This window comes from Gouania willdenowi, chromosome 2, assembly GCF_900634775.1.
Source record: "Gouania willdenowi chromosome 2, fGouWil2.1, whole genome shotgun sequence".
NCBI classification, from domain to species: Eukaryota; Metazoa; Chordata; class Actinopteri; order Blenniiformes; family Gobiesocidae; genus Gouania; species Gouania willdenowi.
In genome coordinates, this window is record NC_041045.1 from 6586126 (window position 1) to 6613245 (window position 27120).

A 27120-nucleotide genomic window follows, 5' to 3' on the forward strand; every position below is an offset into this window, starting at 1 on the left:
GGCCAGTGGACAAATAGAACTGCTGGAGCCTTAAGGCAGTGAGTTCCCAATTAGCCATTGACGGGTCTTTGTTGGGTAATCGGTTACAAGGGTCACACACACAGTACACCACAGTGTGTGGCTGCTTCTGTTGGTGCCAACGCTCCATCTTTAGGCGTTTATGTAGCGACAGCTGACTAATATTCATGTTGTATAGACATTTTATGATGGTGCTTATTGTGCAGTGATGCATGTCAGACCTGGTGCATGTTTTAACACAAATTTAGGAAGACATGACATTGTATTAGTCTTTCATGGTGTAAAGTATAGGGGCTCGGAAAAACTGAATTTTCTTCCTGAAGCGGAAAGAGAAGATATTTATTACCATTTTTAAATTATTTGTGTAATTGTTTTAAGCAATATCAAGGAGAAACTGTAATATGGTAAGAAATATACACTTGAATATACTCAGATTTGCACACAATTTTTCCACCTTAAACGGGTGGGCAAAGAGACTGGAATGTGAATTCTCGCATCAAGTCTGATGTAATATGAAGCAGGATGGTCCCTCATATTACAATGAGGCTGTATGACACAAACTAAACCCTCACCAACATATTTTGGGACAATATCACACATATACATGCAATTTTCCGCCATACAACAGGTAGCCTAGTGCAACTAGCAAATGGACGGATGTTAAATCTCACGCAAAATCCTAACAATAGTTACAGTAACTCCATTAACCATATTAAGCATATCTTGTGTGATTTTGGGAATTCTGAAAGCCAGTAATGATGACATGTGATTTTGGATGATGTTGAAATGGAAACAAAAAGGAAATGGGGAAATTTCTAAACAGAAAATCAGAACATCTCCTAAAATTTAAGCTCAAAACAAAAAAAACAACAGAAACCAAACTTGCCGGTGTGGGCCAAGGACAGGAGCCTAAAGATGAAGCCTTTCATTGCTTTATTACAGAACCAAGTATTGTTCACACAACACCCACTATCTATGCTCACCATCACAAACTCACCCACACCCACTGTGTGCCCAGTACGACTTTGGGCATTAAGTGTACACAACAGTGCTGCCAAAAATATAAATACGGTCCAAAAAAAGGGTCACAATCCATGTCCCAATGTTTCACAGACACACTGAGTGCAACCGATCAATGAACACCCAGTGCCAATCCAACCACCAAACAGTCAATTAGATGCGAACACAAACAAGTGAGCATCTAATTTGTCTTCTGGCTAATAGGGCTATAACAATGAGTGATGTTTTCTGTGATTTTTAACTCTTTGACTGCACCCTAAAATGGGTCATGGAATCTTTTTTTTTCAGTTGGTTGCAGGCAAACAATAACAAAGGCCACTAAAAGATATTTTTATTTTATTTTGAAAGGAAACTATGCCACAAAATGCTTTCTAATCACCCAAATAGGTGGCAGCTTTCTTAAATTTCATTTAAATTAAATTTAAACCTATTTTTGCATCAATATTAGGCCATTTTGTTTATCTGTTTTTCTCATTTCTGAGTGAAGGAGACGGACACTCATGAGGAGATCTCTGCTTAGGCAAAAGAACATCCTGTCATGCTGATTGAGAAACCAGACGGGAGCGGAGCACCATTAAAGCTGCACGTATTTCTCCTTTATACATCATGACTCCAGCAAACAACAATCATAGTCTGACCGAACGGACTAACCTCTTCTCCAGGTCGGCCGACAGCAGTGATGGCGCTGCTGTCGTGTTAGCAGGTCGACCGACACAGACACGCTATAAAGCAGACGACTAAAAACGACGTGGCTTTGTCGAGTTGACTCCAAAACTGACATTTTTCTCCTTATAATAAACTGGGAGCTTCTTTGTAAAACCAGTTCCCTTCCGTCAGGGAGGCTGTGTTTGTTTCTTCTAAATGTGTGATTATTTATCTCACTGCACGTCCGTGTTTATCGCAGGAAGCGAGGGGTGGATACATACATCCTCTAATTATAGCAGTTTGGCAAACGTAGCCTCATACCACATCCCAGAGTGCATGAGCTGGATCATGGAGAACTTGGATCCAATTAGACATTAAGGAGGGTTTTTGACTGAATCGTACACTTTCTGGGTGGGTGGATATAAAAAGTCCCTACTTCCCTAAAACAATCACTATTTTAGCAAAGCAGTCAGTGCAAAATCACAAGAATGTTCCCAGTGCAAAACTTCAAAATATAGCAACAAAAACAAGACAAATGTATTTAGTGCAAGTTATTTCCCACTCAATACAACTAAAGGTGCTTTAACCCAGTGGTTCTCAACCTTTTCAGCCCATGAACCCCAAAATAAAGGTTCCAGAGACCGGGGACCCCCACTGTACCTCAAGGTGGTTGAACACAGACATGACAAATCGTGAATGTGGTTAAACTGGAAAAAAATAAGCATGAAATATGGTGAAAAGAGGTTAAAAGTGATGGAAAGGGTCGAAAATGTCTTGAAAGTGGAGAAAATGAGCAGAAAAGGCATTGAAATTTGATGAAGTGGCAGAAATGGGAGAAAAAGTGATGAAAATAGGTTAAAATATGAGAAGTTTGGCGTAGTTTGAGAAAAAGGGTAAAAGTAAGTAGAAAGTCGATTAAAAATGAAACATTAAGACATATTATGAAGTCAAATACAACAATACAATGTTTTTAAACATAAGGAGTCTGTAAAAAAAAAAACTATATTTAAACAAGAGTTTAATAACTGACAGTAAAAGCAGTTAAAAGCTGAGTCACCCTATCCTACGCCTGTGTCCTATGTACAGCAGACATGGGCATCACATGGAGTTTATACTGTTTGCGTGACCAAGACATTTGTTTTCATTCATAAAATACAAAATGGCAACAAAACAAAACAAAAAAAACGAAATGAGAGAAATATTAACATATATAAAACAAAAAGATGCACAAAAAACCTTTGTTTTATACTTAATGCTGGGATTAGACATGATTCTAAATGCTGACCTGCTTCTAAAAATACATTTTTGTTTGCTACAATGTGCCGCTTGAATAATTATACTGTAGCCTGCTTAAAGTCAAAGAAAGGGTTGTAATTACTCCAACGGGAGGGATGATCCTAGAAAACACTACATTATTTTCTGAGGACTTTAAAATAGAGATGCTGATTAAATTAGTGGTGTTTAACTCAAGGCCCAGGGGCCAAATCTGGCCTGCCAGAGCCTCCACTTTGGCCCGCAAGATCCTTTTTTTTTCTTGCATACATTACATTTCTAAAAAAATTACATCAAAAACATAAACCATTATATAAATCACCAAAAATTAGCAACACTCCTCCACATATATAAGGACTTGTTATTTATCTCTGCTCATAGACAAGTGATTTCTCTAGTTTTCAATCGCAAATTGTTTGCCAGAACTTTCTTCTTTTGAAAATAGATTTAAAAAATGCCACTACTTCTTAATATTGATTCTTCAAATTAGTTTAAAAACTGTCCACAGACTCAATTTTAAGTGACTTAGACATTTTTTTAAACATGAAATAAAACGCATTGAAATTGCTTTTTTAGGATCAAAAATATTTTTTTTTTTGCTACGGATTAGAAATGTTAAAGACGAGCATTTTTTTTTTTAAATAACTCCTTACCGTTGATTGTCGCTGCTTGTTCCACCACATCCTCTGTCACAGACGGCTTCTGTCCCATTCTCGCTCCCAGGAAACCTCAACAACAGTTGCCACCTGCTCTAAAAACAAAGAAAAAACACACAAATATGACTTTAGATACGACTTCACGAGCGTTTTTCAGGTGCAACACGCACCACATGAAACCCAGTGTCCACTGTGGAGGAAGAGGAAGAAGAAGAGACAGTAAGGGCTGTTGAACTATTGCGCAACACATGACAATGTTGAAGCCTCTGATAAAAGACGGACTTCTGTCAACAGTGCATGTGCTAACTGAGTTACTGTCATCAACCGAGCTGTGTGCACTTCATCACGTGTGAGGTCAGCGACTTATTGATGTCTCGAGGCTCTTGTGGATAAATCTGCAACAGAAGTGACCAATTGAACAATATGTCACAACAAAGTAAAGTTAAGGCAGTTCAATGACCAGTCATCCCTTCAGCGCAGACAGAGGTTTCTTTCATTTCGTCGACAAAAGAGCAGCATGCGCTTAGTCATACGGACTCAAATCTCGTGATGTGGCGAAATAAGACTGAGGCCAGTTCCTCATGGAAATTCAATCAAAAATAAAAATCAATTCAATAAAAGCAAAAACAATATTTGAGACCCAAATAATTGCATTTTAACACTTTTCTTTGATTGAAAAGTGTTTTTTTTTTTTAAAATTGATTTATTGATTCATCTTTTTTTGTATTTGAGCCATATTATGTTTGTGTCTTTATCATTCAATCAATAAAAGTGTTCACAGATCACATTCGCACATTCACAGGTCGCCTTCTAAATCAGGGGTTCTCATCCTAGGGATCAGGACAGCATTTGGGGTCACGATGCACTGGGAGAGGGTCACCAGATGCCTTCAAGAAACTAAGAATATATTTTTTCTAACAATTTGAGCATATTTTAGCTTATTTAATTTGACCCTATTTCTGCAACTACACGAAATTTGCCATATTTTACCCTACTTCCATCACTTTATCTTGCCATATTTCTCTTTTTAATGCATTTTTGCTACATTACCACCATTTCTGCCACGTCTCCATCAAATTTCAATGCCTTTGATGCATGTTTTTCCACTTTCAAGACCTTTTTGGCACTTTTAAACCACTTTTCCCACCTAATGTTGCATATGTTGACCCATCATTGTCACTTTTAACCTATTTTCACCATATTTCATGCTGATTTTTTTTTTGTCAAATTTAAACTAATGACTCCTACTTTTTTTTTTTTTTTTAATCCCATTTCACCACCATTTTTGGTCACTTTTAACCCATTTCATTTCTGATTAAAACAAGAATTTACATCTTTTTATCTAATAATATACTATGGGGCAAATAATCATAATAACCTTCCTGGATAACAATGGATATTGATCAGGTAAATAAATAAATAAATGTTAAATAAACAGTTCTAAATAAAATCACACTAATTAGGGCCAAACTAAGGGAAATAGCTCAGGGGCGTGTGCAGATATTTAGGCAATCAAAGTGCAAACAAGAAAGTTCCGCTTTCACAAACTTTGGCTGAACCTCGGAGCTTCTTATCATAAATACACATTCAAGCAGCAGGAGAGACTTTATAACCACACACAACGACCAACCAATGCATCCTACAGCATCCAACAGCAGCTTATTCCACTCACTTGCACCTGTTTCCTACGAAGCCAATCAATTCCTCACCTTTACCAACATCCTGCAGCCAAAGTCATTCTCCTACATCCTTCTATAAACCAAATATAGTCTCTAATTAGTTAATTTGCATTAATTTGTTATTTTTTTTTAAGTTTACACCGATAATAAAGGCTAAATAAGTTTAATATATATCATTATTTTTACTCTAACACACCTGCCACGCATCATCATCATCTTCTTCTTCTTCTTCTTCTTCTTCTTCTTCTTCTTCTTCTTCTTCTTCTTCTTCTTCTTCTTCTTCTTCTTCTTCTTCTTCTTCTTCTTCTTCTTCTTCTTCTTCTTCTTCTTCTTCTTCTTCTTCGTTCTTCTTCTTCTCTTTTGAATTCACGTGCCGCGCATCACCTTGTGTTTTAAAATATTGTCGAAAGGTAAATTGAAGGCGGTGACGCCCTCTAGCGACAGAGTTTAGTAAATGCATACAAGAGCATTGCCGTGGCCCCAAACCAGTTCATAAAAAACGTTATTTTTAATGCAACTAGCTTATTTTTTGTCTTTTTAAATAGTATTTTTTTTCTTATAACTATTTTTGATAATGATTGTTGATTTTTGTCTGCTTTACATCCCCTTTTCAAGGTTTTATTTTAATTTTATTTTTTTAGTTGAGGTAATTATTTTTTTTTTTTTAGTAATAATAAAGATGATGTGGAACTACTCAAGCGAAAAAAATCTGAAAATCATTATTATTAGTTACAGTAACAGGGAAGAAAAAACAAGAGCAAGGTTTTTTTTTCAACAGTACACACATACAAAAAAGAGAATTACAAAAAACAAGACTAAATTTTAAAAAAGGACCAACATAACAATAATAATAATAATAATAATAATAACAAAAAGTTCTACAAGTATGAGTTAAAAGTCAGACTTCTTAGATTGATATATTATTTTCGATGAAGCCCCAAAATAAAAACACAAACTGAGTCCAAAAAACACAAAATAACACAAATGGCAAGAAAATTACACCAAATGACTGAATTAACACACAGAATGACTCCATAAACTCAAAAATAAACAACAAAAACATACAAACTAAAAGCAAAATACACCAAATTAAAACAAAAACAGACAAAAATACTCTACAAACACACATAACAAAATTACAACAAAAACACACAAAACAAAAATATAGAATATAAAAAAATATAAAAGTACTCTATATACACACAAAATCACATAAAAGAGAACAATAAATTACAGAAAATGACAACAAAAGCACACAAAATTACTCTAGAAATATACAACAACACAAAAAAAAAAACCATACAAAATAAGAACATAAATGCTCCAAAAACACAAAATCACAACAAAAATACACACGATAAGAGTAAATTATACAAAATGACAACAAAATTAAATTATAGAATATAAAAACCACACAAAAATACACACAAGAATACAATAAAAAGACACAAAATGACTTGGGGGGAAAAAAGGATAAAGAAATGACAGAAATTGCCTGTCTCTACCCCAGAGACTCAGATTTTCTCTTATTTATAGTTGTTCTAAAGTGCAATGTATAAATTTATGTCTGCAACATTAAATAAATCCTAAAAACTAACGATAAACCAGTTTTAAATCCTTAAATACAGTGTTTCACTCCCTGCCGCAGGAGCAGTGACTTAATGCACCTCATGGTGACACATCCTGCATCCACTTCACACTTTCTGACAGCCATATTGAACATCTTCACAAGTCAATGTGTCAAGTCTCACACACAACGTCAAGATGCTACCGGAAGTGAGAGAGTCAGCCTTTACAAAGTAAAGGCAAATCAAGTTCGTTTGTATAGCACAATCCGACATGGCATTTTATTTTTATTTTTTTTTACGTCAAACATAAAAGACACACACATAGAGTGTAAAATGATAATAATATTTTAAAAAAAATTAAAAAAAAACATAGAACACAAAACATATGTTTTAACATTTTTAAATAAAACTAAGGTTTTGATCAGTTTTTTTGACTGATTGATTGCAAAGCTGAAGAAAATGAAAGTTAGAAATTTTGAGTAAAATGTTTTATTTTATCAAACAATTTAAATTATGTTTTTTTTGTTTTTTTGTTTTTTTCGTTTACTCTGTTCAGTCCTGGGTTTAATAAATAATTACTTAAAAGTAGTTCGTTTATGAAGTTGCGAATAAGTGTTTTACAAAATAAAAGAGGAGGGTGCAATCTTTTGAAAAAATATTGAATGCATTGTGTTGCACATTAAATCAGCACAAGGGATATGTACAGGTACATTCTGTGCATCGATGACTCCAATATGGCTTTTATTTTTTAGGCACCAGCCGGAAATGTGGTCTTATACAGCGGATGGCGTGACACAGGAACCCCCAAATCGTCGTACGCCTGTGTAGACTTCACGGGTGTCTTATGTCAGCGGGAGTTTGTTTCGTCAAACGCGGCGGGAGACGAGAAACAGTGAGACACGGAGGAAGCGTTCACCGCACACCGACAACAGGGCGACATATTGGCTTGTTCAGGCTTTCGGTGAGTAGCGTCGTCATCTTCTTCTTCTTCTTCTTCTCTTTTAAAGTATATCTTCTCCCCCAAGTTAGCGGATGTCCTCGTGCTTCAGTCCTCGGTGTGTCTTTTACAAATGGTTCCAACCTGGTCCATCAAACCTCATCTCAACACCTCCGTGGTTCGTTTTACTGCTTTTAAGGGCGACAAAAGTGAAGTTTTATACGCCAATAAACTTCACAGACAAACCTCGGCTCGTCCCGTTATGTGGACTACACCCTCTGTTAGGAGTGAGCGTGTCACTAATGAAGTTCACAATTAAAAATAAAATAAAAGTCCTCAATTAAATTGACAATGTAAATTATATACTTAAAGATGTTTGTTAATAAATAAGTTTTATTTTGTAGCTTTTTTAGCCGTGCCAACGTGTGAAACAGCTGCTGCTCATTGGTTTAATTACTGTATTTGACAGCAAAGCTACAAATAAGTCTTCACAAAACGTTACTTTTCTTCCGTATAATGAAACTTAAACTTCCTCAATTTGGGATGAGTAATTGGATTCAACCTTATTGTGAAAGTTTGGGGGGGGGGGGGGGGGTTTATAGCCTCCAGCCTGAAAGTTGAAACTAGTGAGAGCCAGCATAAGTTTTTACATGTAGATCATCTGAACATGAGTGGAAATAGAAAAATAAAGGGTATTCCTACTGAAACCATTCCGTTTAAATGATATGGTCAACTGGAAGCCTGGGGGACACACATGGCCCCCAAAAGTAAACGTACTAAATGACTGAAAAATGAGGAAAAAAGTTGACTACAGATTACGTGAAAATAACACGAAAAAATATGCAAAATGCACCCAAAATGACTCCAGTAACACACAAAGTGGCAACATTATTGCACCAAATGAGAGAAAATTACACTAAGTTAAATCAGAAATGCACAAAACAACAAAAACACATGTAAAGTGAATCCTTAACACACAAAACGACAACGTAAATGCAAAAAATTACAGAAAACTGCACTAATAAACTAAAATAGTTCAAATACACTGGAGAATTACACAGAAAACACACAATCAATCCCTAAAAACCACAAAAAAGCATCACCTAAAACAGATGAAATGACATCAAAATGCACAAAACAAGATAAAAATGACAGTTAAAAAGATCACAATTACAGTATAAATGCACTAAATGACAGAAACGCCTACACTTAAAAGAACACACACAGAAGGAACTAAAAACAAACAAATGAAATACAAAAAATGGCAATAAAAACACACAAATGATGATAAAAAGAGCAAATATACAAAAATGGTTAGCTTCCATCTTTTTATGTTTTCAGTTTATGGTCAAACATTTAAAGAATAACATTCTCATCGGCATGTGCCTCAGACACTTTTTCAGTTTGGAATGATAACTTTTAAGTAGATTTTGTAAAATTGGTCTCAATAATGCACATAAATGAATAAAATACCACTGACATGGCACTGCTTCTTCATCTGCAGTCACCTTCATTACGATGGTTCGCCAGCCGTCACATGGCTAGCTGACGCAGACAAATCGTCACATGACATGTGCACCACCATCTTTCTCTAATACATTCGAGTTGATCACAGGAAATGCAATATTTACTAATATTTTCATCATTAATTCTACGATTCTGAATATTTAATTTGAGCTATTTTTGTTTTAAAATAAGACGTGTATTCAAACTCTTTTTCCTTGTGTGGAGCCATTACAGACAGAAGATGATGTCATCCACACAAATTCTTTAGAGTACTGCGAGAACATGCAAACTCCATGCAAAACCAGAGTCAAACTTCAGCTTTCTTCCTTTGAAACCGAAGAAATAACCACAAAAACCACGTGCTGGCCATTTTTCTGACTTGACCACATTAATAAGTGTCTTTGGTCTCCCCGAGAGAAACCCTTTCCGTGTCATGTTACGGTTCAACAGAGGTCATTGAAAACTATTTTGGGCTTGTGTTTTCTAGTAAAGGACACCTGGTGCTGTGAACTACACATTGTAGACAACTTGACAGAGAAGACACAAATAAAGCAGTCGGAGAAAACTAAATAAAGTGTTAAATTTCACCCTGTGGGATTTTGTGACCGGGTCATTAAAGTCTGCAGGCGCACAACAGCCAGTATAATGTAAAAGATCCAGTTTTAATTATGTCCAATTCCTGTTAAAAAATAATAATAATGCACTACGTGTTATGGTTAAAGTAGTTTCACAAATAATGTTTTGGGTTGATGTGATGGTCTCCTCAAGGAAAGCACAAAAAGAACAAATGGCTTGAAATAAGAAGACCAGAACATAATTAAGGACATCACACAAAGATTCATTTAAGTGTTTTTAATTAAATAAATCAAAACTCACTAAAAGGGCCTGGAAGCTCCAGCTGAAACCAACAAAATGCAGGGGGAGGCAAGCCAACCCCTATAGGGCCGTTGAAGCTGCTCCCCCTCCCTAAATTAGAAAACTGGTATTAAACTACATATATAAACGAAAACATTGACTACCGGTCACTCCCAGGCCAAGCTAAAATAATAAACTAAATAAATACAACAAAATAGAGCATGTGCCCAGCCCTGCATCCTCTCCAGTCTGTCCCAGCCCCTCTCACAGAATGACGTGCAGGCCTTAAATAGCCAGCAGACTCCCTCCTGCAGCCAATCAAGCAGGTTCTCTCGATGAGGTACCTGCTCAAAGAGAAAAGATTTAGGGGAGAATGTCATGGCCCCACGCAACAGTTGATATCACGCCTTTCCACTGTATTTTTCCAGTCCAACGGATGGCTGAGGAGAGGGTGTAGCAGTGTGGCTAATCTCACATGAGTTCAATGTAACCGTCCCATTTTTGTGACTCATCTGAAGCATATAATCAATAAATAAATAACAGTATTTGACTCGATTTAGCCTATTTAGCATGTTTGGTATGATTTCAGGAGGTTTAATAGCCAGTAAAGGTGCGTAAAACGGAAAATACAATACAATAAAATGGAAAGGAAACGTGATGTGGAAATGGGACCCCAAAATGGAATTTGGGAAGATGTTTAAAGGGATTTTTTACTGTTTTTACAAATGTGAACTAAAACCTTTCAAATGTAGTTATTAGAAGATCTATGCCTAACAAAATGCATTATTTTACACCAAATTTGTTTGAAAAATGGGACTTCTTACGTTACTGTTTTAGAACCTGTTATCTGCCACCTTGAAATCACCTGATTGATGATGTCACATGATCCCATTTGCATATAAACATCCCATCCCATTGTTTTCTATTGGAGTAAAACATTCAGCCTACTTATTAGCTATTTTAGCAGCTTTTTCGGTCAAAATGCCAATTTTTGCTTGTTTTGAATTGCTCCAAATAATTAGGAAAAATTAAAGATGTCAATGTAAACCGTTCCATGTTCCTCTGATGTTTTCAGGTCCAGTAGCACTGGTGTATCTGCCGTCCTCCTACGAAGTTTTTCCATCTCTTCCATCAGGTTTAAGAAGGAGAGGAGGCAAAGATGCCGAAGCCCGTAAGTGCATCAAATGAAAATGTGCTGGGATTGAATGGGTTTCATGTGAATATGAGGCATAAAACCAGCTAATGTACAGACGTTACGTGGCTCCTACCCAGAGCTACGTGTGAGCGTAAAGTGGCACTCGTGTCCCCGTGGCTGCTCCCACTCCTCACGCTGCTTCCAAGTAAACAACAGCCGGAGTGTGAAGTGAAGGGCTGGCCCTCAGGCCCCACTGCACCAACACTGCTGCCATTGTTACTTAAAGGGTGGAGAGAATGCCAAGGTTCTGAGATGTGAACTACATCGAAACAAAACCATTTTATTTCACACAGGCAACGGGCCACACACTGTCATCATCTACGTCCCCACCCCCCCCGTCCTCGAAGTAACCCAGGTTCTGTCCTAAAAAACAGCTCCCAGGATAGCTGAGTGCACAAGGCTGTGCTGAGGGAGACGTTTTGCTTTCATTCACTATCTGACCGACGGGATGGCTTGTCACAGACTTGGCGCTGTGATAACAAACGGAGGAAGTGCGAGCAGGAGCCGTTTGACATGACCTTCCCTCGGATTGATGCCAGACATCAACTCCTGCTCATAAAGTTGTTTTTAGTTTTTAGTGCTGGAAGTAAACGTGTCTGTGAGGATTCTCACTCATCCAGGTCATGTTGGTTCTAGTTGCTGGACTTGAACTTCTGATAGGAACTGAAGTGAACCCCCAGCATTGGATTGTGAGGTTACTTCTAATGCGTTTTTGCAGTACAAATAGGTGAACTATTAGCACAATTTTAACTTTTTTTTTTTAGACTAAAGCCAGTATAATTGGCTGAAGTACTGCAAGCTCTGTCAAAGATCATGTATAATTCTTCAGCTTTGGTCAGGAAACATTTTTCATAAGTGTCATCTTTCCTTCTTAATGGGCTGGCGGCAACAAAACGTGTTGTATTGGATCGTCCACTTCTCTTGCTAATTTTCCTCTTTTGAATCACAACAATACCCTCTTTTAGTCTCCTCCGCCGGGACGTTCGCTCTCTCTCTTGCTCACATCTGTCGCGCAGACCAATCATCTGCTGTGGTAATGAGTAAAACAATATTAAAGTAAATGTGAATAGAATCACTTCAAATACCTAAATAATACACGCCCTACATCACTTCTGGCCAAAAATGGCTGCTTCATCGGTCGTATTTCAAGGAATGAAAGTGTTCTTTTAATAAATCTATATCTGAGTGCATGCACATCTTGTGCTTATTTGCAATATATAATCAGAATTAATGTCACAAGTTGGCATCTTTTTAAAATAATCATCTGTTGAATGGACTCCAGAGAGAAATAAGGGGCCGATAGGAAAAGGCTTTTCTCGCTTTTTTCATGTTTAATAGAGGGGGCCCCGCTGTGTGCTTTGGGGGCTCAGTCTGTGTCAACATCCTGGCCCAGTGGAAGTGAAAAAGAAGAAGAACCCAGAGTATCATCAGATTACTGTCTGAATATTTGTGATCGGAGGTAGTGGCGGGGGTTAATCTGTTCTTGCTCTTCTGACCTGTTTACCTCCTCTCAGAGGAGTGCCTTGCTCTCCACGGGGGGGTTAATCAGAGGGACAGACAGATGATCAGGAGACCAGCAGGACAGATTAGCAGTTCTGCTGACTATAGTGTTTGTGTTTGGATGTCTTTAGTAACACTCCCAGAAAAAGCCTCACTGAACGACTGCACTTTTAACAATAACCTCATCAGTATCTAATTACTCTGGCTTTTGGATGTTTCCAAACCTCTAATTAACCTCTTACTTGGGTGGAATATAAATATTTAACAGCTGGATTTTTAGCTACTTTGATACTAGAAAGTAAAAAAACTAAAAACAAAGTGCGTAATGGAAAGAAGTCATTTTCACTTCCTCTTTGCATGTTACTGAGCTAAAGCAATGTGCCGTAGGTGCAATGCATGCTGGGTATGGCTTTTGTCTTATTTTTGTCTTTATTCGCTCACTTTAAAAATACAGACAAATGTTTATATTTGGCAAAGTGTAATGGGTGTAGATTTATTAGAATGGTAATGATAGTTTTTAAGTGAATTGACAGATTTAGGCCTTGTCCTCAGAGGCCAACACTGCTTGCTTTAGCTCGATTTGGGTTCTGGACTGTCACGTTTTTCCATAGGTCTCTGAATAAAGAAGAAGAAAACGTCTGACGGCTCTGTGTAATTAGCGATGTCTGCTCTCAGCAGGTGGGAGAGGATTAATGTTTGTATGTTTGAGCCTTTAATGGCCGTCTGCTCGGTGCAGGATTTCTCCTTCCTTTGCTCTGTGGCTCATTGGTGTTTTTTAATGTTTACCATCATTAAGCAGGTTTTCTGCTAACACAGAGACTCAAGAGTATGTCACTAAGTCCCCAGGGATTGGTTCACAGTTTCATCATGACTTGTGAGATAGTTGTGATTTAAAACAGTTGAATAATAACTCGAGGCCAGAAATGGGTAACTAACTACGAAACAAGCAGGGGTCACAAAAATGTCATTGTCTGATCCGAGGGCCACATTATTTAAATCAATGTCCGTGCTTGGAATATTGACCAATCTGAGGTGGTTTTTTCTGGAGTAATTTTGTCTATTTTTTTTTTTGTGTGTGTGTATCGAGTCTTTTGTGTTTTTCTTTTGCTTGTTTTTTATCCACTTTTACTATTTTTGTTTGCATTTTGTGTATTTGTCTATTACATTATATTTTGTGGAGTTATTTTGTCCATTTGTTGTGTATGTACTATTTTTGCTGTTGTGTATTTGCATTTTCTTTGTAGTTTTGTATTTATCTGTTTATCTAATTTTGTATGTTTTTGGAAGTCATTTGGAGTATGGCTCCAGTATGGCTTTAATGTGTCTGTCTGTGATTGTGTATGTTTTTTTTATGCAATTATTCCGAATTTTGTAATATTTTTGTTTGAAGTTTTTGCGTAGTCTGTATTTATGTAAGTTTTTGGGATTTTTTTTTGGAGTATTTGTTTTTTTTTTTGTGTACTTTTGCTATTTTCTGTGAATATTTCTGTCATTTTGTGCATTTACTTTCAGGGGCTGCATGTGGCCCTCGTCTCTCTTGGCTTTTGCTCGCCCTGTTAAAGATATCACTTAAAGTGACTCACAGGCAGGACTCCAGTGTCTGGGAATCACACTATCACATAACCTTATTTCCTCTTCCATCATGTGTGAGATTGCAGGTTTTTCTCTGCAGGAATCTGAGCGTCAATGCTGATTGGTGGTGATGAGCTTGGATTTAAAAAGCGTTTTGATTCTTTTTTTGAAATAGTCTACTACAAACTAAAGGGCTAAAAGCACAGACAGAACCTTCTAATAACTGACACAGTCTGAAGTAAAAATGGAAACATGTAGTCGGTTAATCTTTTCCCTGAGTGCTGCAGACATTTTCCAACCAGATAGTTGTGTTCCTGCAAAGCTTTAGACTTCCTTTAGAAAGTATCACTGCAAATCTTCCCGTAGCTCTGCCAACAATGCAGAGAGAAAGTGCTGTGACTTTTTGTGGGTAATTATTAATGAGGGGGACTTGGATCTTAGCTTCATGTGGCACTGGTGCAGCCCCGCTATGTGCTACACAGCCACGGGTTTGTATGTAATTCATTGCAGCGATGATGTGCGAGGGATTGAAGGCTGTGGGAAAGAAGAACTGAAGAGGATGTTTCTCTGAGGTTTAGTGTGTAATTATAGGGAGGAAATGAAAAAGAAAGTTCCTTTGTTTAGTGTCTTTTGGTCATGAGGCAATCTACATTAAATATGTTGTAACTCAATCTCAAAGGGCGCATCTGCCAGATCATCCCTTCAGCTTCCTGTTGCACTCGCTCTTAGTTTCCTTTTCTTGCTAAATTTGCTTGTGCACTCACATTTTGCTGCATCTGTGCTATTTTCTTCCCCCTGTGAACCAGCGTTTGAGGGAGTGTGTAGCTCAGTGTGTGTGTCGGTGTGAGACTAGCTGTAGGAGGACGTCGAATGCCTTGGAGGTCAGCGTTGCTTTGCTCTGTCTTCTGTCTCACTTCTGCCAGTCTTGCTAAGTCATCAGCAGCCAATGGCTGATCCATTTTCTGTGCTCCACCTCAGCACAGCCCTTCAGTATTGGGCCTTTGCAGTGTTTCAGCACAATGAAACTGTAGAGTGCACAGTCACACTGCCTACGTTTACAGCAAACAGGCTTTCATTGTCTTCTTGATTTTCCTTAAATCCTGATGTCCAGCTGCTTTCGACATCAGGCCTGAAGGGTCGGCAACACCACCACTCTAAACTTGGATATATTAATATGAAAAACAAACTCTTGAGAATAAAAAAAAACAGATTTTGAAAGCAGCTATTTTATAAATTAAAAAAAAAAATGTTTTAAGGACATAAATGAGTGCAGAAATTGTCTGTTTTCATAATCAACATTTCATTTTGTGTTTTTACAAATAGGTCAAGTAGCTAATATTGAACTTCCCAGCACAGTGTCTATTTGTAACATTGAAAATGTTGTGCTTCTCTTCCAGATCAACGTCCGTGTGACCACCATGGATGCAGAGCTGGAGTTCGCCATCCACCCAAACACGACAGGGAAGCAGCTCTTTGACCAGGTGTTTCTTTCTCTTAAGTGCACAACAAGTTTTGACAGACGTTCATAATAGGCCGCAGGTGTTAAGTTTTGCGTTTCCTGTCTCAGGTGGTGAAGACGGTGGGACTGCGTGAGGTCTGGTTCTTTGGCCTGCAGTACGTGGACAGCAAAGGTTATTTCACCTGGCTGAAGCTCAATAAAAAGGTCAGCCTCTGTGAAATCCCAGGTCAGCCTGTCGTTTCTTTGGGATTCGCCTTGAAGCAGCTCTGGTGGTGGCGGCGAAGCCTCAGAACAAGCTTCCTCTCTGAGCCAAACAAACATGCCCTCAAGCACTAACACCCCCATCATTACAGCTCATCTGTGTGTCTTCAATCTCACACAACAACAAAAAAAACCCTCTGAAAGAGGGCGAGAGAAATAATGAGAAATGGTAATAAAAAGTTTCAAGACTACAAAGATTTAGGCCAACGTTTCAAGGCGCAGATGTGCTGGTTTGTGCCGCTGTGGGCCAGTGCTCAGCTGTCAGCGTGATTCATGACAGGATTTCTGCTCAACAGTGGGGCTGCAATGGAAACTATTCTATGTGTGTCTTTGTTTAGCTGTCGTTTCTGCACATGTGCAGAGCCCACCCGACTGTCAGGAGCAACAGAAATTAAAAGAGCCTTTTGTTTATGATTTATTATCACATATTTTTATCGTGGATCATCACGAGTCTGACGCAGGTCATTGTTGTCGTCGTGAAGAGAAGATCTGCAATGATTTATGGACAACAGGACAGTTAGAATACTTGAGTCAAACTTGAGGCCCGGGGGTTCAAATTTAGCCATTCATAGCATCCAATTTCTGCTCACAGAGAAATCATGAATCATTGTGTAAATTACCGACTACTTCAGTTGTAGATATCTCAGCCCCTCCAAATAGACAAATTAAATGAATTTCCACAATATTTGCAGGGCCCCCAGTTATTTTTTAATCTCAATTTGTTTTAAAGAATTAGCAGTTTTTTCAAAATCCTGCAGTTTTTATCAAATAATTTCACATAATGTCCCCAAATTGAGTAAATATCGGTCACAAAAGCAAGGAAATCTGTCACTACGAGATGACTATTGTTGTAATTGGTGCTATATATATTTGTTAGTGCCTTAAATACTCAATGTAAAATTAATAACTGGAAGGTTAAACATTAATGGGCACGTTAATGATGATTTCCTACCAAATTGAAATCCAACTGCTCTGACCTGACACCCTTGGTTTAGATCATTAACGGGATCCTGAACCTGAATTACAAAGACGGCTCAGACGAACGAGTTATATACCACAAAATTTATGAACAGTAATTGCCTGAAATCTTCTAAATGGTTACACCCACATATAAAGGGATAATACATGTGTTTGAGGCTACAAGTTGATATAAATAACATTTGACAAAGATGTATTAATTAGCTTTAAACGTATCTAAAGTGCATCAACATGGGTTCACACCTTTTAGTAACGTTTTTAAAAACCAAGCTTGAGTCGAGAAGACACCACTACGATTGCACATTGAATCGTTCTTTGTTCGCGATGCATTTTCCTGCCTCGTGATTTAGCATTCAGACTGTGTTCATTTGGGGCGGCTGATAGCGTTGTTGGTCTCCAGGTGACGCAGCAAGACGTGAAGAAGGAAAATCCTCTGCAGTTCAAGTTCCGAGCCAAGTTTTTCCCAGAGGACGTGCCTGAAGAACTCATTCAAGATATCACCCAAAGGCTCTTCTTCCTCCAGGTCACCTGAAACACAGAGGGAAATAAATACTTCCCACCAACGGCTGTCGTTGTGCATCTGGTTATGAACTCGATGATTTCTCTCCTACCAGGTGAAGGAGGCCATCCTCAATGATGAAAACTACTGTCCCCCAGAGACGGCCGTCCTGCTAGCTTCTTACTCTGTCCAAGCCAAATATGGGGACTACAGCAAAGACGCCCACAAGGCCGGATACCTAATGCAGGACAGACTGCTGCCTCAAAGGTGACTCTCATGACTCGAGGGGTTTACTCGCTGAAATGCTTTTATTTTTAGGATTAAATCGGAATGTGCCTCGATTTCTGTCCTCATGATGTTTTTCTTCAATACTTATTTGTCTCTGTGTGTTTGTGTGTGTGTGTTTGCAGAGTCTTAGAGCAGCATAAGCTCACCAAGGATCAATGGGAGGACAGGATTCAGACCTGGCATGAGGAGCACCGAGGAATCCTGAGGTGTCTGCTTCACTTTCAGGATTCTCTACGAAAATATTTGTTCTTTAGCCACAAATTTTGTTTGTTAGAATCACATCTATAAAGTTGTTTTTGTTTTGTTCAAGAGACGGCACTACCTCCAGAATCACTCAATAACATGAAATCCCCATCTGTTGTGTTGATTTAGGGAGGATGCGATGATGGAGTATCTAAAGATTGCGCAGGACTTGGAGATGTATGGAGTGAATTACTTTGAGATCAAAAACAAGAAGGGGACACAGCTATGGCTCGGTGTGGACGCTCTGGGCCTGAACATCTACGAGCACGAGGACAAGTAGGTGGCAAATGATTATCATTGTGTTCTTTGGTGTTGGGCTTTATACTGACTCTTGTTTACTCAGTATTCCGAGTTTCAAAGTATCTTTTTAATTATTTTTTTTGGGTGACATGCAGTGTTAATTTTTTTTTCAAAAATGATGACAAAATATGTTGACGACTTTTATACTGAGACGAAACGTTGCGAGCTATAAAACAATGACATTTAGACTTGTTTTGGTTATCGAGGTGGGACCAGAATAAGTCTGACGATGTTCGAAAAGAGTAGACTAGATGAAGGCATTGTTGCGGACACCGTCCCCGCTTCATTTGAGTTAGTTTCCATGGCAACGTGTCAGCGTTTCTGACAAAATACGTTAAAGTTGAATTAAACTTCCTTTGCCTACAACCTTTTTACAAATAAATAAATGTGGAAAAGTTTTTTTTTTCCTGAAAAGTGTGTAAAGGGAACAACTGGGATTGATAAATCTGTAATATAGTTTATATCTATGTGTTTACTTTATTATTGTTTGATTTGAGAATTCTTCATTTATGGCATAACATTAGATGCTTATCAAATTAAAGTGCAGTGATTAAAACTCCTTTTCAATTTAGTTTTCAGACTAAGACTAAACCTAAAATGGCCGGTATAGTTAACACTGATGACATGATAATAACATGACATGGGGCTGTTGAGTAAGTTTGGAGGAAACGGGTATTTTTGGAAGGGAAGCTTCAGTGAAAGGTGGAGAAAGGAAGATCAATCTCCTGCATTGTAGGAGAGCTTCTTCCTGTTCTGTGTGTTCCTATTTAAGGTGGAAAGTAGAGATTTAATCAAGATATTTTTCTTTTTTTGCCCTCCTGAAAAGCCTTTGTGTATTTACCTTGAGCAAACTGATCTTTTTTTTTTCTCCTTTATTAAGGCGACAGGAAATGCACAAAGAGAGAAGTTTCACTTTAATTCTTTACTATACTGTATAAAAACAAGTGTTTCTATCATCTTTACTGTCTTCATAGTTCTCACCTCCTCATAAGAAACTGTGTTTTAAATCCTTTTTCTTTTCTTTTTTTAAAGTGGTTTGTGTTTGCCTGATGCTATCTGCTGGGGAAGTTTTATAAAACGTCTTGGTGCTTTGTGCAAAGATAAAATGTTCATGAAAATGTCTTCAAAAATCAAGAATTTTATTTGTTATTTGTGCATACATTAATAGTCCACATGCGTAGGAACTGTAATAAAACATTTAAAAGGACACAATTGATAAAAACACATATAAAAATACAACTGTAGAAGAAAAGTGCATTAAAACAATAAAAAAGAAAGTTTAACAAATAAAAAAAAATAAGCAGATTATCCACCATAAACTATCTCTTTCAGGCTGACACCAAAGATTGGTTTCCCCTGGAGCGAGATCCGAAACATCTCCTTCAATGACAAGAAATTTGTGATCAAGCCCATCGACAAAAAAGCCCCAGTAAGAGTGCGACTCACCCACAACAGCCCAAACAATGGCTAACAATTCCATTTCATTCTCCTACCACTGCTTTTCTCTGTTTGTCACATCTGTAGGACTTTGTGTTTTACGCCCCACGCCTGCGCATCAACAAGCGTGTTTTGGCTCTTTGCATGGGTAACCACGAGTTGTACATGAGGAGGAGGAAGCCCGACACCATCGAGGTGCAGCAGATGAAAGCTCAAGCTCGAGAGGAGAAACACCACAAGCAGATGGAAAGGTGTGATGACAGGAAGTCGTAAAGGGCTCGACTTCAAAGCAATACATCTAACAATAATGGTGGTTCAGCTGTGTTTATATTTTATTCTAACCCAGAGATGGGCAGCTTTTATCACAGCGAGGGCCACGTTCATGTGAGCATTTAGAATAATTACCATTACGAGCATTAATACAGGAAAAAACAAAGGGGTTTCTTTGTTTGTGATGTAATTTTGTGTGTTTGTTTTGTTTTGTATTATGAATCATTTAGTGTATTTTATTTTTGTTTTCATGTTTTTTTTGTTTTTATTATTTTGTGTTGTTTTTGGAATCATTTTGTGTTTCTATTATTTATGTATATGTTTTTTTTATTTTGCATGTTTTCTGTATGTTTTTGGGTCCATTTAGAATAGATTGCATGTTTAACTTTTGTAGATTTCTGTTGTCATTTACTGTCATTTTGTGTGTTTTCTTTAAGGTCACAAAATTAGTCCAATTTGCTCATTTCTTTTCTGCTTTTAGATCCAAGTGATCCGCTACAGTTTTCCCACTAGGGGGCAGCATTGATCCTCAAGTCTCAGTTTTAACTCTTTTTGAAAAAAGACCCAGTTTTCCTGATGAAGTGTTCACCTGACCTCCTCAGGGCCCAGCTGGAGAATGAGAAGAAGAAGCGAGAGCAGGCCGAGAAGGAGAAGGAGAGGATAGAGCGCGAGAAAGAGGAGCTTATGGACCGGCTGAGACAGATTGAAGAGCAGACGATGAAAGCTCAAAAAGGTATTTAAAATATTTTATACTTACCTTTGACTTATCTGTATATTTATATCCATTCATCATGTTAATAATGCTAAATATTGCTTACAAAACATGAATTAGATTTTTCCTTAGAATATGAATGTGTACATTTGACCACCACAGTCCAAAAACCTGTATGTTAATAAACAAGGATGGGTGACAGATGATGTCTCTATTGTGTAAAACCTCCCACAGAGCTGGGGGAGCAGACCCGGCGGGCCATGGAGCTGGAGCAGGAAAGAAGGAGAGCGAGAGAAGAGGCGGAGAGGCTGGAGAGGGAGAGAGAAGCAGCTGAAGAGGCCAAGGCCGAGCTGGCCAAACACGCTCTGGACCAACAGAAAAACCAGGAGCAGCTGGTGGGTTTGTTTGTGACAACAATAATCATTTTAGAAGATTCTCGTTTCACATGTTAGCACTCAGTATTGTGTGTTGACATGTTGTTCCTGTATCGCAGGCGACCGAGTTGGCAGAGTTCACTGCAAGGATTGCTCTCCTCGAAGATGCCAAGAGGAAGAAAGAGGACGAGGCCAACGAGTGGCAGTACAAGGTACACCAGTCCCTGAATCTGAGTTTCTCATTAAAATATTCTATTGTTATATTCTAATGCAGTGTTTTTACTTGAAGTTTTATACATAAGGCTGACATTATGCTGTCATTAGCATGCATAAGGTGTCGTTAGCTAAATTATGATTGGATGGGGTTAGGGGTTGGGTTAACGAACGGCCTTCATGACGCATTATTCATAATAATGACAGCCTAATGTCAGCCATATGCATAACACTTCAAGTAAAGTGTTACTGTGTTTTTCAACCTTGGGGTCGTGACCCCCATGTGGGGTCGCCTGGAATTTAAATGAAGTCTCCTGAAATGTCTAGTAATTGATTAAAAATATATTTACAGGATTAAATTATTATTAAATCAATATATTTGTATGTATTAATCTACATATTAAACGATTATACAAATTGTTAGAGTGCTACGAGATGACTATTGTTGTAATTAGCGCTTGTATGAATAAAGTTGGATTAAATCATTCTTAAATATTTTTGAGAATGAAAGCACTTAGTTTTAAACAACTGTAATCTAGACTTTTACTTTCTCAAATATAAATCTAGAGCAAATAAAATGCAATATGATGTAATCGGTGCAATTTATCACTAATCTTGGCTGCTCTGTTATACTGTGTTAAAGATACAAACATGATCAAAAACAAATTCTAGAAAATAAATGTCTTTTGGGTCGGCAGAAATTTGTGACACAGAAATGAGGTCACGATCCATAAAAAGGTTGAGAACCATTGTTCTAATGTCTCCTCTCACGTCCGCAGGCCATTTCAGCCCAGGAGGACCTGGAGAAGACGAAGGAAGAGCTAAAGTCCGCGATGACGCCAGTGACGACGCACCCGAGCGGAAACGCCGAGAACGAGCACGACGAGCAGGACGAGAACCACGCGGAGGCCAGCGCCGAGCTGTCCAACGAGGGCGTGAGCCAGATCGACCTCCGTAGCGAGGAGGAGCGCATCACGGAGGCCCAGAAGAACGAGAGGGTGAAGAAGCAGCTTCAGGTAAGAGTCAGACACACTGTGGGAGAGATGGCAGCCATGTAGCCAGTATGGGAAATAAGGCGAAACTTCATATCGTTTTTTCTCAAATCTCACAATATAAATCTACATTTTTTTGCTTTATACGGTTTTACCAGAAATTAAAAAAGCAAAAAGCCACAAAGGCCAAGTTGCGCAACATTAACACGTTTGTTTGTGGGCAGGTGAAGATCTATTTGGCGATATATCGCAATATTTCATAGCGCGATTATTGTATCGATCCAAAAAAAAAAACTCCAAATTGATTTTTTTAATCGGGTTTTTTAACACAAATCTCTTTAATCACGCTAACATGCATAGCATGTAAACGCCCAGTCACAAGGTGTCAGTGAACCACATCAGACCTTCTTAAACTACGTCACTCCTCAATGCATTTTAGCCTGGAAATTTATTTTCATAAAACATACTGAGAACTTTTATAGATGTGTGTGGTTACGTTAAAGAAAAGTAATAATAATTTAAGAACATAACAGAATCAGCATCTGTTTAACTTTTTTGATACAGTTTGATAAACATACCTCCTTGTTTTTGGTATCGGTGCTTGAATCTTGTTCTCACGAGTTTAAAAAGAAATGGGGAAAAAAAATATATTTTATACCATTTTGTACGTTTGTAAGGACTGATATTGTTTAGTATCTGGATATATTGCATCTTGATGTGGAAATTGTTAATCGTATTGTTAAAATACAAGTTAATATTGTTATAGGAGATATTTTACATTTTTTTGATCATCTAAAATGTATACCTTGATACATAAACCCCAAATGTTACAACTGGTCAGTAATATAATAATAATAATAGATGCTGAGCCCCAAATGTGAAAAGTTTTTTTTCACAAGTTGTTACATTTTGGATTTTTTAGCCGTTTTCCTGCCTTGTAATTTCCCCCTTCTATCCAACTTCTTTCTTCCTATTGTTACTGGTTTTTTTTTTTCTTTGTTTCTTCGTCTTTTTTGCTCCCTCCTCCTGAACCTCTCCTCTCGCTCTTGTCTTTGCTCTCTCAGACTTTGAGTTCAGAGTTGGCCGACGCTAGAGACGAAACCAAGAAGACGCAGAACGACGTGCTGCACGCCGAAAACGTAAAAGCCGGGCGAGACAAGTACAAAACGCTGCGGCAGATCCGACAGGGCAACACCAAGCAGCGCATCGATGAGTTTGAGTCCATGTGAGAGTGCTTTCACTTGGCGGCTGCTCCATTAATTGAATCTTTGGGGGTTTTTTTAATGGACCACGTGCTGCCATCCGCCACATCCCTCAACGTATGAGGAGACATTTTATCAAACTTTGCCAAAGTTCTGCCCCTCGTGCTCACTCTGGAGTTTAGAATACGTCGATGATGTGGGGCTGTCCGCCTCTAAATGAGCAAAAAGTCATTTTTACTGCAGAGGAGGGACGGGGTAACCAAAATGAAATTATTGCTGTTGGTTTTTTTTTTTTTTGACTAAATAAGCCACAACGGGCATCTCCTTTCTTTAGCTGCCACGGTGACATGTGTGCAAAGGGTTTTTTGTAACTATGCACGTTTTGTTAAAAAATGTTTTTTTTTAAATTCCAACCCACTTTTGTTTCACTTTTTTTAATAGTTTTCAGTTTAAACACATATTAAGGCTGACCTCATGCCCACACCTGTTGTTTTGGATTAATTGTTTTGACTTCTACATCATTTTAGATCATTACACAAGCCAGTATTATCAGTTGTTAATATAACTGGAGTTGAACAGCTCGGTTGAAATGATAGCTGGCGTTAATACAGACAAACTGCAGTGTTTTAAATTATTAGGTTTGTTTGAAGCTAAATGTTGAAGTTTTAATAAAGCAGATATTTTTGTTTGTAAGGGAGAGAGCCATATAACTAATCACATGCTTGTTTTGGATGAACTAATGTAGCGAAAGGCAACAAAGGGAAAAAAAAAAAAGGTCAGGGTGGTTTTTCCAGTCAGCTCGGTGTTTGATTTCCAGTCATCACAGATGCTACAGATGTGACCGCAGACCGACTTGGAACAAATCTCTGCCTAAGACGTGACATCAGTGGTGCAAAGCTAGCGTAGCAAAATGACAAGATCATGACTTTACTGTTACAACTTCATAACTGTGCCTGTATACGAATCCGTCGTCACTTTGCTTCCAGATTTTCCCTAGAACTAGTCCCACGTGAGGATGATGAAGAAAGTGCAACAGATATTTGAAATATTAAGTTTGCGTCATGGAGTACAAACTTTGTTACAAGAAGCTTTTTTTGGGAGGAAATTTGCGAACAAATTATTCCCTTTTGATCCTTATATAGTCTCTAGTGTTATTGTTTATGCCCATGCTTGACAGCTGGTGTAGGTGCACATATTTTACTTTCATCGGAAAAGAGGTCCGTAGACCAGTGGCCAACAGTCCAGTCCTTCTTCTCCTCTTTTTTTTCTGCAAAAACTGAGAAGTAAATGGTGAGTTCTTCACAGTATTCAAATATTTTGAATTCCTGTTTTCGTGGGTTTTATGAGCAGGAAGCCCAAATTATGTAAAAATGAACAAATTAACACTTGAAATTGTTAGCTTGAATCTATAATCTATGAAAGGTTAACTTTTTGAATGGAATTATGGAAATTAAACAACTTTTCCATGATATTCTGATTTTTTGGAAAGGGTCTGCAGTTGAAGAAATCACTCCCAGATCTTGGAGGGTAACATATTTGGATATGTTTCCCATCCAAAGCACCTGGTAGATGAGATTAGAAAAAAAATGTTAGTTAATGATAGATATGTATGACTAGATAAATAACAAACCTAAAAGGTTAGGATAATCCCAAAGTCACGAGCAATGACTTTCCACTGATGTCCAGAGTCAAATTTATTTGAAACATTAAAAGTAATAGAATACACATTAAAACCTGGCTCAGCCATTTTAAAATTAACATGTATTAATGTCAAACAATTGATATTATAACCAAGAGTGAACAATTTTCCCAAACAGTCTGCATTCGGAGTGATTTATTAGCATTTAAAAAAAAAAAAAAAAAATCTAATTTGTTTGATGTAAAATGAAATAACTTTTGTAAGTTAATTTGTAAATCTTTTCCTGAAATCAAAAACAGTATACATCTGTATTTGCTTTGGGTAGCCTGAACAAATAAAAGTGCAAGAAACCATGCAAGAAAAAAAAAATAGATGAATGCAATGTATTCCTTGATTCACTGTGGAACCTGAGAAAGTGCCACAAAAAACAAACCAAAAAATACACATTACGTGTGTACCTTTAAAACTGTCTGCTACTTGTAAAACCTTTATCAAAAACAGTGAAAATGTTAATTTGCCTGGGTTAACATAACAATTTAAAGTGCCAAAAAAAACAATGTTTACAGGGTAACCAACAGTGTAAAAGTGAAGCAATAATCTTACTAGAACTTTTAACCTTTGATGAATTGTGTGCTGCGTTTTGGCATGAAGACTGAAATTAAGATCATGCACCTTGGTAGACGTTCTTTTGTTCCTTTCTTCATGCTCAGAAGAAGACCTTCTGAAAAGCCTTGAAGGTGTATTTTAGTTTCTCAGCTTAGTTCCAGGGCTTAAATGAAGCCCATGAGATAAACACAAGCATGGGCCACACTAGAAACTCCAAAAAGTGTTTAATCTCCCTCGACCGCTGTCCCAACATGCGTCTGGCTTTTCCTGACCAAAAAGTGTTGAGGACAAATGTCGTAATGGCATCCTGGTTGTAAATCTGTGAAATACAGCAACAAGAATCAAACCAACAGCTTAAATATAGTGATGCACAAAGGATTGGCTAGGAAAGAAACACACGCACTAAAATAAAATAATCCCTCCTAAAGTATGTTAAAAAATGAAATGCAGTCCATTTCATTGGTTCAGAAATAAAGTTTGACATTTTGAAGTGTTTTTGTTTTCTCTGCATCACTGATCAATGGACAGAGTTTAACCTTTAGGTCAGAGGTTCTCAACTTTGCAAGGACCTTAAATATCAGTTTACTAAAATGGATTTATAGACAAGTAGTTTGAAAACACATGGAAAGAAAAAAATTTCTCTTCAAAAACTACTATTTTGATATTCAGAATAAAATAATACAAAAATAACTCATTTCACAGCCGTTTTTGTGATTAATGGTGGTATTGTTGTGTTTGTATAATTTCTAGATTTCTGGTAAGAATGGCTGCTTTAGGTCATGATTTTAAAAAAATTAGCAGTAATCCACATATTTCAAAACAAGATATTTTCACTCAAGTGTAAACAGAAATAGTGAATCATCAATAATTTTAAAATTCTGTAGCAGAGCAGTCTGTGGAGGCCTGTCTCTGTCCTGATTTGATATTTATTGGATATCCGCAAAAAAACACAAAAACCAAAAAAGAAAACAAATAACCAATATAAGCACTCCGATATAAAATGTTATTAGATTTAATGAGGTTTAATTATTTAAAAAAAAAAAAAAAATCCATTCAATTATGGAATATTCTTGTTTAAGGTAAACAAGTGGTTATTTTGTACTTTAAAATATACATATTTAAAAAATGTATTAGAGGTATATTTCAGGGTCTTATTACTTTTTTTTATCCTATCAATCATATAATATTCTTGTGAAACTAGTCATATATATATTATTAATTCAT

At 37.5% G+C, this 27120-nt stretch overlaps 2 protein-coding genes across 5 annotated transcripts in view; one reads left to right on the top strand and one right to left on the bottom strand.

The window, feature by feature from the left end:
* The window catches only part of mcf2la (mcf.2 cell line derived transforming sequence-like a), a 47962-nt gene extending 42461 nt beyond the window's left edge, over nucleotides 1–5501 (bottom strand). Inside the window, exons 1-3 of one of the 4 annotated variants that reach the window (XM_028466379.1) lie at nucleotides 5487–5501; nucleotides 5321–5363; nucleotides 3609–3706 (exon numbers count right to left, since the gene is read on the bottom strand). In XM_028466379.1, coding sequence (XP_028322180.1) covers nucleotides 3609–3666 — 58 coding nt within the window. In that variant the 5' untranslated portion in view covers nucleotides 3667–3706; nucleotides 5321–5363; nucleotides 5487–5501. Of the gene's footprint in view, nucleotides 1–1689; nucleotides 1835–3608; nucleotides 3797–5320; nucleotides 5364–5486 lie in introns of those variants that run through there. The other 3 variants (XM_028466387.1, XM_028466370.1, XM_028466346.1) reach the window with 3 other exon arrangements.
* A 2140-nt stretch (nucleotides 5502–7641) lies between these two features.
* On the top strand, nucleotides 7642–26386 carry LOC114475857 (radixin-like). Its single transcript, XM_028467006.1, has 15 exons — nucleotides 7642–7819; nucleotides 11232–11327; nucleotides 15821–15904; nucleotides 15991–16086; nucleotides 17522–17644; nucleotides 17736–17887; nucleotides 18031–18114; nucleotides 18281–18427; nucleotides 19784–19880; nucleotides 19976–20139; nucleotides 20761–20891; nucleotides 21105–21265; nucleotides 21364–21456; nucleotides 22237–22473; nucleotides 23514–26386. Exons 2-15 carry the CDS (start codon nucleotides 11316–11318, stop codon nucleotides 23676–23678), a joined length of 1746 nt encoding a protein of 581 aa, XP_028322807.1. The 5' UTR covers nucleotides 7642–7819; nucleotides 11232–11315; the 3' UTR covers nucleotides 23679–26386.
* The last annotated feature ends 734 nt before the right edge of the window (nucleotides 26387–27120 follow it).

Bases quoted from the DNA above. Each gene is read 5' to 3' on its own strand.
- LOC114475857 (XM_028467006.1), top strand. The intron at 20,140-20,760 runs GTGTGATGACAG...TGACCTCCTCAG, and splicing joins CACCACAAGCAGATGGAAAG to GGCCCAGCTGGAGAATGAGA. The intron at 21,457-22,236 runs GTACACCAGTCC...TCACGTCCGCAG, and splicing joins CCAACGAGTGGCAGTACAAG to GCCATTTCAGCCCAGGAGGA.